Here is a 12,645-nt window from a genome sequence, read left to right as displayed (position 1 = left end):
TGAACCATCGTAAGGTTCCGAGAAATATTTCAGTTTCAATGAGAGGTTCAGAAGCCTTTAACATGGTGCCTCTGCGTTAATCATTAGTTTTTTGTGTTATTGAGTCTTAGAGCCACTTCGTTTGCTTCTAGCCTTGAAAAAGCTAATCAGAAGCTCAATCAATGAATGGTTCTGGGAACGATCAAGATCATTCGTTTAGTAGGCAGATGCGTAACAATTTAGCATGCAAAATCCCCCAGCAATTTGTTGTGAATTATCATTTACGTCTTAAAACATAGACCCTTTCATCTGCCATGGCGGTGTTTATGAAATGGAATTTCTCTAAGAATAAAGAATGACAACGACAAAAGCTCATAACGGACAGATAAAACTTAATGTCATTAAAATAATAACACGGAAGAGTTTATCATGCTTACACTGGTATTGTTACGATGTCCACAATCTATGAACGCCAGCTCGAGAATGACGAGCCACCGAACTGAGGCGGTTTTTGGGTCGGTTGTTGAGCCAAATTACCGAACGAAACACCAGACGATGATGATCCTAGTTGCTCGAACAAATTATTGGACTGCGTGGAAGGGCTAATCGGTGCCTGGCCAAAACCACTCGGAGTCCCAAATGTTGGTTTACTTCCGAAAGTTGGCGGACTGCCAAAGGATGGCGCACCTCCGAAAGTTGGTGTCCCACCGAAAGTGGGTGCTCCGGCGAATGCAGGAGCTCCTCCAAACGCGGGTTTATCAAATGCAGACGACGTTGGGGAGCCAAATCCTGACTGTGATACGCTGCCACCTGCGGGTTGACTGAATGATCCTCCGACAGGCGCAGGTGAACCAAAACTGCAAGGCAACGAATATGAATTCATATGTTTGCTATTTCTCTAGAAAATATACCTCGTGTTTCCAAATCCAGTTGTATTTGCTGAACCCCCAAATATTGACTGGGCCGACTGTGGCGAACTAGGTTGTCCAAATGCCGGTGCTCCAAATCCTCCCACGCTGGCACTCGTTGTAGCCCCAGCAAATATGTTGCTCGTGTTTCCAAACGATGAGGTACCACCAAATATAGACCCTCCTGCAGCTGCTGGCGGTGTCGAGCCAATTGTTCCAAAAAGTGATCCACCAGTGTTGCTGGCAAATACACTCGAAGCAGCCGTTGTCGGCGTTCCAGATCCAATTCCACCGAAATAACTGGCGCCATTGTTTGCTGACCCTCCACCTCCAAATATCGAACCTGTACTGACTCCTGATGGAGCAGTTGACACCTCAACAGATCCAAAAACATTGGTAGAGGGAGCTGTGTTTGCCATTGCGAAAGGCGAGCTGGCTGACGTCTTACCAAAACTAGAACCTCCAGCATCGCTAGTTACCGATCCAAAAAGACCAGTCCCAGGTGTACTAGCACTGGTAGCTACCGGTGTGGTTGAAAAAACTGTAGTTGTCTGGGTTGTATCAGTGACAAATGAAGGAGTTGCGGTGGCATTACCACCGAAAATAGAGGCCACAGTAGCTTTGGGCACCGAGAAGGAAGTGCTACCGAAAATGTTAGAAGTGGTGGATGTGGCTGAAGTTGAATGTGGACTGCAGATGGTGAATGATCCGAATAGGTTGGCTGTGGAATCTGTGGTCGATGCTACATTAGATGCGGTTGGTACAGTGGTTTGTGTCGAAGATGTTGGAGCAGTTGAACTGACGGTTGCAGCAAACCCAAATGAGATGCTGGATGTCGTAGGTAGAGCCGCTGTTGTGGCTGCAGCTGCAGTAACGGCGGTAGTTGTGGCGGTAGAAGATCCTGTCGATGTTGTTGAGATGCTAAACGTTGGAGTAGTAACTCCGAAAACAACACTTGTTTGAGTTTTTTGAGTATCTGCCTTAATAGACAAATCAGTGGGTTTGGTGTGAGTTTCCGAAGATCCAAATGAAACTCCAATATTTGCAGTGGGTGCAGCAGGTGGCTGGATGGATCCAAACATATTGGATGAAGTTTTAGCTACCGGAGCAGCGGACATAGTGCTAACCATCGTTGCTGGCGAAGACTGTACGGAAGCGTTCGCTGTTGATGTAACCGCCCCAAAGGACAAACTACTAAATAAGCCAACGGGCGGCGCAGACGTCGCGGAACTCGGAATCGTCGTTCCTGTTGTAGTATTTTTACCAAACACTGGCGTAGTGCTGGTCAGATTCGTAGCAGTTGATGAAGCCTGTGCGGGAACAGTGGTAGGTTTTGCTACAGATACAAACATACTTGGAGTTCTTGGTGGCTCAGTTTTATTCCGGTCATCCTTTTGCAGCAAGCTTGTAATTCCAGGAAACGAAGCTTTTACTGCCTCATCATTTTTGCTAGTTGACATTGGAATTTCTTGACTGATAAAATTCTTGGGTTTATCATTATTCTTCGCTTCAGATTGGTTCTCTTTCGCGACATCAGCGATGGAAACAGGTGTTTGGTCGACAGGTGTTGGTGGTTGCGAGGGTCCAAATGATAATGGACCCGTATTGGTTAGTCCAAAACTGAATACAGAAGATTGCTTACTAGTATTATTATTAGAGCCAAAGTTCATAGCAGGCTTGGCAAAGTCAGGAGCCGAACTAAAAATTTCCGGTTTGGTAATATTTTGAACCGATGAACTAGTAAACCCGAATGAAATTGTGGGCTTTGATGGAAGCTCTTGGGGTTCTTTTTCCTTCGGACCCATTGTTAAAGTTGGATTAGCAGGAACTGGTTTAATAGTGGTGTTTCCGAAAATTGTTGTCTCTCTTGAACCTGATTGCTCCTTCGGTTTAAAGGGTTGATCTGATGGCTGTAAATTTTGAATGATTAGATAAATTTGAGTATGATACTTGAGACACTCCACCGATCAACACGAATTTTCAAAGAATTTTTTAACTTTGCCATCTTTATCGGCACTATGAACGGTGCCATTTTACTGTATTAGTTTTTTTAAAATACGATCATGACTAATTTTTGAAAAGGGGTTATGCAAAAATACGCTGTCTTATAGATTTCTAGCTGTCCCGGCAAACGTCGTTCGGCGATATCAATTATTTTTAGTGTTTTTAGTTGCTAAATAAAAAATAACTAATATATTGTGAGTATGTTCGAGTGTTTCAACGACGCATAAAATTAATCGAATAGGAGCGATGAAAGATAGATTCCACATGAATATTGAGCAGATACGTCAAAATGTGACTGTGGGAAAATGGTTTCCATTTTTTGATGAAGATCGAACGGATATGTGGGGATGGGATCTATGATATACAAAAAAATGGAACGCTATAGATGATTAGTTAAACAAAACGCACACATTTTTTTAATTCAATTTATTTTGTTTACACAACTGACATCTTTGATCTCTCGAATGTTAAATGTAGAGTGAGAAAAGTAAGAAATTTTTGTCGTAAAATAGAAAAATTAAATAAAGAAAACGATATTTATTTCGTCAAATTTGTATCCCGTTGGTCAAAAATACGCGCCATATTTATTGATTCAAAAGCGTGTTCAGCTCACCCGGAAATTCATTGTCATATTCACATCACAGAAATGGAACACGCAGCTCAATGTCGGATTGCGGTTGCCACATTTGCACAACTCGATTGGACTTGGGTCCAACGAATTTCGTAATGCAGTAGGCGTGGTGCTTATAATACGTAACGCTAAAAATCCAGGTTTTGGATCTCCTCATCTCACCTTGCGTAACGCAATTCTTATAATACGCAGAAAGTAACGCAACCTCAACCAACCTCCCCTCCCCCCTTTCTCACGTTACGCAATTTGTGCATGCCATATTGCGATCCGTTCGGGTATTTCTGACTCAATGGGATTTCAGAACACTGGTGTGTAGTTGATAAAGTAGATGGATCTGGAATTTACGAGGAAGTCACACTATCCTTATACACTTTTGTGCGTATAAGGTAATTTCACTTTTGACATTCAATTCAATTCGCTTTTGGACAGAATACGTGCAGTGTTGTAATAGAGCTCATTGAAGATTTCTTTTTTTGTTTGAACACACGTGCTGTAATGTCATGAGCAATGCCCTCAAAAATATGTGCATTGGTCCTACACCAGCCCCGTTCTGGGCAGTCATGTTTTTGAAGCCAACATCTCGGGAACAAAACAGCTGAAATGTATGTGGTTTTGACCCCATTTTGAACTCTACTGACAGTTGTATCAGCTAAGATGCAGACACTTTTACCCTTAGAAAAATCCTCGGTCGAAAACTACTAAATACATTTGGTAATGAAAAATTAGTAGAATGTACAAATTTTTTGTACATATTGTCAACAAACCCGCATCCCTACCAGATATTAGTATATTTTACTCGATAACATTAGTAAGCTTGGATATTGTCATATCTGAAAATTGGTGAGAAAAGCGCGTATTAACAATTTTCATTGTTCCTATAAGGCAATACGGAGGTATAATAAGGATATAATTCTGATACGTGCATTTTCGGCGAGAAAATGTAGCCGATATTGGGCTTCCGAATCATTGTTCTGCTTGACATATGTGTTTATTAGTACGGTCGAAAATGACTATAGATTGGTAGTATTTACCAAAAAATTCGTTATATTTACTAATTATTTCTCTCAGTGTATAGTTTTGAACCTTGAGATGTTAGGCGGCTCGCACACCGGAGCAATAAGCAACTGTCAACATGCAATAAGCAATATTATCGCCAATGGATTTTTCCATTTAATCTTTGTTGATCTCGCACACCGACGCAATACGATATTGCTGTCGTCTTTACAGAGCAACACATGTCGCTAGCAACACGGCCTGTCGGTTGAAGAGCAACTTATCGCCCATATTTTGACAAGTTTTGTACATTAAGCCGATTGTTTGCATAATGTCAGGGGTTTTTATTGCTCTGGTATGCGAAGAACAACAAAATATGTTGCCTGTTGCATATTGCGTATTGCAGTTTGCTAGTTGGTTATTGCTCCGGTGTGCGAGCCGCCTTAGGGTGAGACAGGCGATATCGAAATCCTAGCGGTATGATATATAATTTAAGACCTATCATCATGGCTACCAAGTTTTTTGGGTATAATTTCGAAAAAATCGATCGAGAAATCGAGTGGCACGTGATTTATTTACAGCCATTTCATCCAAATCGATATAATGGTTCTCAGATTTTCATGAAAAGTGGTAGATTTGTTTTTTATCGCAAAATATTAGATCCGTTTTTTTTCAATAGGGTGCCCGTTTCTATTTTAGGGTGGTACGAAAAATAAATTTTTTCGCCGTATTTCTAAAAATATATTTTTGCGAAAATTCATGATTTTGAACGGTGTTATTAGCGTGGAAAGAGAAGAGGATCTTTTTCAAGGGAAATTTATTTCTACCGCAAAGGGTTAAAATTCTATGAAAAATTAATTCCTCAACTGCCCAGGATTAATTTTTCTCCAGGTATTGAAGACAATATGGACTTTATTGGGTTAAGATTTAGTTTTTTAGGAAAGTTATTGGGATTTTCAGAAAAATATTGAAAATTTTAACTTCATTTTTAATTTTTTTAAATTATTATTATTTAATTATTTTAATATATGTACAGTAGGGTGGCAGCAAAAATTATCATGTCAAATTTCTAAAACCGACCATGTGCATTTTGTTTATTGGTACAAAAAAAAATGACCTGCGCAAAGTTTCAGCTCAATCGGACATGATTAGGAGGTGCCTCAAAACAATCAAACTTTTGATTTTTCAACCCTCGAAAATCTTCGGTTCTTTAAATTCGATGATTATTTTTTTCCATACATTAAACCACTTGGGCTAAGTCGCAAAAGGTCAATTTTCGGCCAAAAATTTTTCTTGAGATTTTCGAGATAACCAGATCTCGACGTTTTATACATTTTGAAGTCATTTGGCATCGAAAACAAAATCCCAATAACTTTCCTAGAAATCTGAATCTAGACCCAATAAAGTCCATATTGTCTCCAATAACTGGAGAAAAATTGATCCTGGACAAATAAGGAATAAAATTTTCATAGAATTTTAAAATTTGCACGTTTTGCAGGTGGAATTTACAAGCCGCTGGCGAATTTCTTCCAAATTATGAAATTTCATCCCCCCCTTGGGAGATTTTCGAGGGTCAAAAGCGAAAATGTGCGTTTCGATGCACTTCTAAATCAAACTTTTCTATCTTTTTTTAAATTATTATTTATATTTATATTTTTCAAAAAATATTATTAGGGTGGCAGCAAAAATGGTCATGTCAAGTTTCAAAAATCGACCATGTGAATTTTTTTTCAAAATTTCAGCTCAATCGGATATGATTTAGGGGTGCCTGAAAGCTCTCAAAGTTTTAATTATTTGATCCTCGAAAATCTTCCAAGGGGGAAATTTAAAAAATCGATTTTCTTTTCCGATGCCAAATGACTTAAAAATGCGTAAAACGTCGATATCTGGTAATATCTCGAAAAAAAACTTTTGGCCGAAAATCGACTAAATCATGTCCGATTGATGTGAAACTTTGCACAGATCATTTTTTTGGGCCAATGAACAAAATGTACATGGTCGGTTTTTGAAATTTGATGATGGAAATTTTTCTATACATCCATTGTCACTCTAATGTATTTAGTATTAGAGATCTTTCAAAATAAAGTAAAAATACAAATACAGGTCGTACTCGATTATATACTGACTTGATTATATATGATTCGATTATACACTATTTTGGACTCGATTATATACAGTTTGAATTTTTTTACTAGCTGAACCGGCAATATAATTTATTTCTAGAGTATATTTTGGTTGGTAAAAATAACGAACATATTTCAAGAAAGTTTGTATGTTATTGTTCAGATCTGTAAAATTGATCTGAATGATATTTTTTATTGCGAAACATACATATTCGTATGTCTTTTTTTGGAATTTTCCCTTTTTATTTAAAATATCCTTGTTTTATAGATATGCATAGTAATTTTTTTAGAAATTTTCTATTTATCTCAAATGAGGATATCTCCTATCATTCTAATTTAGGTGATCATTCTAATTTAGGCTATCATTCTAATTTAGGTGAAGTGAAGAGAAACTCACAAAATAAATGGACGGCGCAGATCTGATCAACCGTTATCCTGTGATGATGAGTTATACGTACGTGGGAAAAACCTTGTTCTATATATAACATACGGCTTATTAGAAAACGTAATATTTCAACGTTACGAACTATTATCAGTACAATGGACTAAAAATAATGATTTTGAAAATGTTGATTGAATTTTCACCAAGAATTGTTTATAACAATATTACAGCGAAATTAAAAATTCCTATACCTATTATCCGACACTGTGCTCATGCGGATCCCCGGACACAACGGCATCGCAGGGAATGAAGCGGGCGACCGATTTCCCGGAATCGATCACATTGGACCGTTTTCCACTCGGGAGGTGCCACTGGACGACATGAAGTTGTGAATCACCAACTCTTTTCGCACCTTTTAGACCGAAAGGTGCCTAGCAGAGAGAAGGCAGTTTCTCAGAAAAATCAAGGGCTCGACTGTCAGGTTCAACGACGAGAAAAGAATGAGAGAACGACGAATTCTGTCCGAACTGAGGACCGGTCACTACTCGGTCTCACATGGATTCACAGAGGACCTTTCCAACTACTCTGCGACCACTGCCAAGATCACAACTCCGTCGAAACATGATGATCTGTGAAATCTCCATGGAATCAGCGGGAGTATACGAGATGTCTTGAGCGGCTATTCAGCGAGAGTAGCAGCGCTTTTCTGCTACTTAAAAGATACAAATCTATTTTTCAAGATTTAGTGTCTGAACGATGGGTCAGTCAAGAAGATCTTTGTTCCTTCCCCTCCACGATGAAGGGGAATAAGAACGTATAGGTATTTTTAACGGCACGGCTTTCTCTCCACTGGCCTTGAGCCATGGTTCGAAGATATTCTTCCCATCTGGTCCAGCGAGCAAACAGCAATTTTTTTGTTAAATTATGTTTTGAAAATGGTTTTATATGTAACGAATTTCATGCCAACTCGACTGGTCGTTGGTAGCACCATCTCAGATAGCAGTAAAACGTTGTGAGTGTCAACACATGGGTCTTTTAAGCAACTTTGCATATTTGAAATATTCAAAAAAGAATTAGACTACTTTTTGAAAAGCACCAAAACATTTTTTCTCGATTCTTTCAAAAAATTATAACTCAAAAACCATAATACCTACAAAATTGTCATCAAACGATGAAGTGTAGGAAATTTGAATTTTTATAAAAAAATAAAAAAAATTTTTTGAAAAAAAATGGCTGTAACATACTAAAAAATATTGAATTGCTAAAATGGTGCGATTAATCAATGAGCATAATTCAGCAAAAATGTTTAGAATTGCGTTACGATTTAAGAAACATATAAACTGTTACAAAAAAATGGTTTTGGTCTACCAGTTGTTTGACAATATGTGCATTACAAATATAGTTTTTGAGATATTCCATTTTTAAACTTTATTTTTAACTTTTTTTGGATTATTTTTCTTATTTATACTTTTTTAGAACCGCAAAATTACAATCTGTAGATGCGGTGGACCGATAAGGGCGGATACGGAAACCGAATAAAAATGGCAACTTTTAGCTTTTCAAAAATTAGTCGTGATCGTATTTAAAAAAAAAACAATATAAATAAAAAATGTAAAATTTAAATGGTTTTGTGTTGATTGGTGGAATGCCTCTACTATGAAAATTCTTCTTACCTGAGAAATTGGCCCAAAACTATATGCAGCAGGGTTGTTAATGTTTGCATTCGCAGTCATTGTAGCACCGAATGCTGTCGGATTCTTTATATTGGAATTTACTGGTGTTGGCGTAAAATTAAACGACGCAGTGGTTGTCATAGTTTGGGCTGCGACTATAGGCTGTATTGCTGCGGAAACATTGGTATCTGGAATAGGCTTGGGTGCAAATGAAGGAACGGCCGATGCTTTGGGTAATTCGAAGCTTTTGGTAGGCTCTATAGGTGCAGCTTTAACTGGGGTCGCTTCTTTCCGAGGCTTAAATTTTTCTTCCATTGTTTTCGAAACAGCAGGAGCACAAGTGATTGGACTAGCGGCCTCCGTCATCACTTTCTCTTTCTCCAGATGTAATCGTCTCACTTCATTACGACGTTCCCGCACCACTTCGGAGTTGAGCCCTACACGATCTGGTCTGCCGGGTTTGATGATGGTAATTTTTCTATTTCTCAGCATGTTTCGCAGAGAGCTCATTTTGGTTTCATTCATTCGACAAGCATCTTCACGTACCTTGTCAGCGATGGTCATGGATATAATCGAATCGGTCAACGAATCGATAGCCGTCTCATTGGGGGGTTCCTTCATTTTTCCTTTCTCCAAACCACGGATGTTCTCACGCATTCCAAGGTCTCTCTTGATAAGGCCTAGCTTTTCACGATGCCGATTGAGAATTTCCTGTTGTTTTTTGAGCGTTTGGTAAAGAACCTCTAAGCTGGGCACATGCATTCTTCGTTTGGAATTCAAGTCATTAGCTTGTTGTATTGAGGACCATTGAGCGTCAATTTGCTTGTTTATAATCTGCAATTGATTCTCGTTCACAGCGAACATATTTTGGAGGCTGGCGAGTTGGCGTCGACTAGACTGGGACATAGCATGCGTTTCCTGGAACTGATTTGGGCTGGGATGTTTGTAGATAGAATTTTTACTATTTGCCTCAGCTACCATCGCAAATGCTTCGTTGAGACCTAAACGCAAAGCTTGTACATCGGAAATGAGGGATTCCGTGCTTTCGGCCGCCTGCACGCTCAGATCTTGGAGTTCTTTGAGGTTTTTTATAATTTTTGCGGAATCTTCTTTCGAACCAACATCAATACTCAGAGATTTACAGCGATTCTGCAAATCTAAGAGTTCCTTGTGTATTTTGTTGATCTCCTCTGTTATCATTGAGCGGATCACTAAGTTAGTATCATCGGAAGACTCAGGCTTTCTCTGAGCGGGCCTTTGCTGTGTTTGCTGAGAAACGCTCCCCACGGAAGCAGAACGAATCACTTCAGTGGCAGGTGTGGGTGTGTACGTTGAGGGCACTGTCACCAATGGTTTTGATGGCTCCGGTGCCTTCACTGCTTGAGATGAAAATGTTTTTAGCTGTGATTGCGGAGTTTGCGGTGGCGTGGGAACCTGATTTGCGGCACTACTTCCGAATGCAACTGGCTTAGGCGCGTCTATGGCTGCTGCTGGAGGAGCACCTCCGAACGTTATTTGTTTCCCAAAAGATGGAGTTATTGTCGTAGCATTCGTACCAGCAACTGATGTCGCAGTATTTCCCCCAAAAAGATTCATAGGAGACTTATTTTCACTAGGGCTGAAGAACGATTTCGTTTTAGCTATTGCTGGAGTTGAGGTAGCTCCAACGGGAACGGCAAACGAAATTTCAGCGGATGAAGCTGGCGCTGCAACAGGCTTTACACGATTATTGAAGTCGATTTTCTCGAATTTACCCGACATGTCAGATATCGGTTTCGGGGGTGAACACAGGCTTGGCGCATTCGGCGTCAAGTTCAGCACATTGAACGATACCAGTAGACCATATGTGGATAGTAGATGTATCATTGGCATAACAGGAAATGTCTGCTCTCCTATGGTCACTTGGTGGGTACAGCCGGTTTCCAGTACTAATCCTACTGGGAATGATTCTTGTTTATCAGACGTCAATGGAAGCTCCGCCCTTGCTTCGTCTGTTGTGGTCCACTGACACCAGGTGGGCGTCTCACCGGATTCGGTTGTTCCCAGAATACCCACTTCCATACTATTTACCGATGCCATGAGTAAGAGATTCCAGGGCACAATATGCAACAAAAATACTTGACCTCTTCTCGGACCACTTTGGCTGTAGCAAATATCGTCATAATTGATAAAAACCGGATTTCCAGATTTGGGTGCGTTTATTATAAACAGCGCAGGAACACTATCTTCCGCATGAGGCAGAAACACAGCGGCAAATTGGTAGGTGGATAACCATTGCAATGCAATCACGTCGAAATTTCCTTCCAGTACCCCACTTGGGCACATTATTGTTCTCGCTGGTTTCAAATCGGGTTTATATTGAACAAGTTTTCCGTTCGCAAATCCAACCACCAGTTGCTTTCCCTTTGGGCTCCAACAGGCACAAATGGCCTTTTCATTTTTATCCAGAGAATGAAACTCCAATCCTGATTGCTCCTTCAATGTGTAAACCGACAATGCCCCATTTTCGGCACGCAGCGAGAATATATTGTGTATAACCGGATTCCATAGTATCTGAGTGCCTCTCACATTGGCTTCAGGTGAAGTACGAATTTCCTGCAGCTTGACAATCGAAGCTGTGAGAAACGAAGCAACAGCATAGATGTAGATAAATGAAACTCCATTTACACTGACGTCAACAGCTAGAAGCGAATGATCGCTACTAACAGCAAGTTGGAACGGTTCACTTGGTAGTGCGATTGTACGGAGTGGAACAATCTCGTCTATAACACGCTCTTGGGTGATATCTTTGAGCTGTAACACTGAAAGACCGAAACTTTAAATGGGGTTTTTAATGGGGTTTCAGCTACTCTTTTTAAATACCTCTCAGATTACGATCGGTTGCTCCGGCGAAAATCAGACCATGTACACTGGCCGCTGCCAGTAGATTGCAGCCATTTTGCACATTACCGTTCCCCTTGAATATCGGTACTTTGCTCTGGAGTTTGAATTTAAGATTCTACGCAAAAAAAAGAAAATCCGAAAGCATAATCTTGTTTGATTTCAAAGCAAAAACATCGCTCTTACCGTTACATCCAGTCCTTCAGGTGCTGTGGTAGCCATTTGCGTGGAATAATCAGTGATATTTCGTCAAATTCCGTAATATTTCTCAAAGACTCACAACAGTTACACTTTTTGACCGAGAAGTACGACAGAGAATAAAAACAAACGCGGCTGTTCATGTTTATGGGGTAAGCGCCCTTCGTCTGTTCAAACACTGTTGCCAGATAATAACAGTGTCGTCACAAAAAAGCGGCACTACAGCCAACATCCGCTTTATGCCGGATTTACAATCATCCACAATGAGCGCGATTTTTTTCCTTCAATCGCGATTTTTACTCGTCAACCAATCAGAGCAAAGCGCGAAATCACCCATGATGCTTCCTTTACAATGCAGGCTTTTAATCGCATGCGAAATACTCACTCGCGATATTTTTCAATACAGCTCTTTACAATGCTTAGCGATATCGCGCGATAATTTGTCATAATCTGTCTGTCAAACCTGCATCCCTCTAATCATACTGTCATTATTTGTTATGGACAAGATCGTACTAGATTGGTGGAACGAAATCATATCGCTAGAAATGTGAATGGAAGTATAAAACTCCAAATAATTAATAATTGAAAAACTAACGAATTCAATCAAATATTAACAAAAATGTGTACAAATAATTATGATTATGCAGCAATACGCTTGCAATAAGTGATCGATTCAGCTCTCACTTTATTAAGCGTTTCATATGTACAGAGCTGAACATTTCTTTCGATATCGTTCCACCCATCAAGCATATTTTGTTCCACCTGTCTGATGTATATAGTGTCTCCTATCAAAACAACGCGATTTTCGCAGCCAAAGCTTGGAGAGCTCTATCTTTTTTCGCACTGTAGTGCACCCGTGGCCGAGTGGTTAGCG

General features: G+C 39.8%; 1 protein-coding gene across 1 annotated transcript; it reads right to left on the bottom strand.

Moving 5' to 3' along the window:
• Positions 1-351: 351 nt before the first annotated feature.
• LOC129775548 (nuclear pore complex protein Nup214) lies at positions 352-11,932 on the bottom strand. The gene is made up of 5 exons (XM_055780403.1): positions 11,760-11,932; positions 11,556-11,691; positions 8,694-11,494; positions 891-2,797; positions 352-836 (listed from the first exon to the last, which is right to left on the bottom strand). The coding sequence occupies exons 1-5, from the start codon at positions 11,793-11,795 to the stop codon at positions 443-445; spliced, it is 5,274 nt and encodes a 1,757-aa protein (XP_055636378.1). The 5' UTR covers positions 11,796-11,932; the 3' UTR covers positions 352-442.
• Between the last annotated feature and the right edge of the window lie 713 nt (positions 11,933-12,645).

This window comes from Toxorhynchites rutilus, chromosome 3 (genome assembly GCF_029784135.1).
Source record: "Toxorhynchites rutilus septentrionalis strain SRP chromosome 3, ASM2978413v1, whole genome shotgun sequence".
NCBI classification, from domain to species: domain Eukaryota; kingdom Metazoa; phylum Arthropoda; class Insecta; order Diptera; family Culicidae; genus Toxorhynchites; species Toxorhynchites rutilus.
The sequence above is the reverse complement of the archived record's forward strand: the minus strand, read 5'-3'. Positions and strand labels throughout refer to the sequence as shown.

Excerpts from the sequence above, each read along its gene's own strand:
- LOC129775548 (XM_055780403.1), bottom strand. The coding sequence starts at position 11,795 with ATGGCTACCACAGCACCTGAAGGACTGGATGTAACG. Across the intron at positions 11,692-11,759 it reads CTGAAGGACTGGATGTAACG|AATCTTAAATTCAAACTCCA; the intron begins GTAAGAGCGATG and ends TTTTTTGCGTAG. Across the intron at positions 11,495-11,555 it reads AACCGATCGTAATCTGAGAG|TGTTACAGCTCAAAGATATC; the intron begins GTATTTAAAAAG and ends TCGGTCTTTCAG.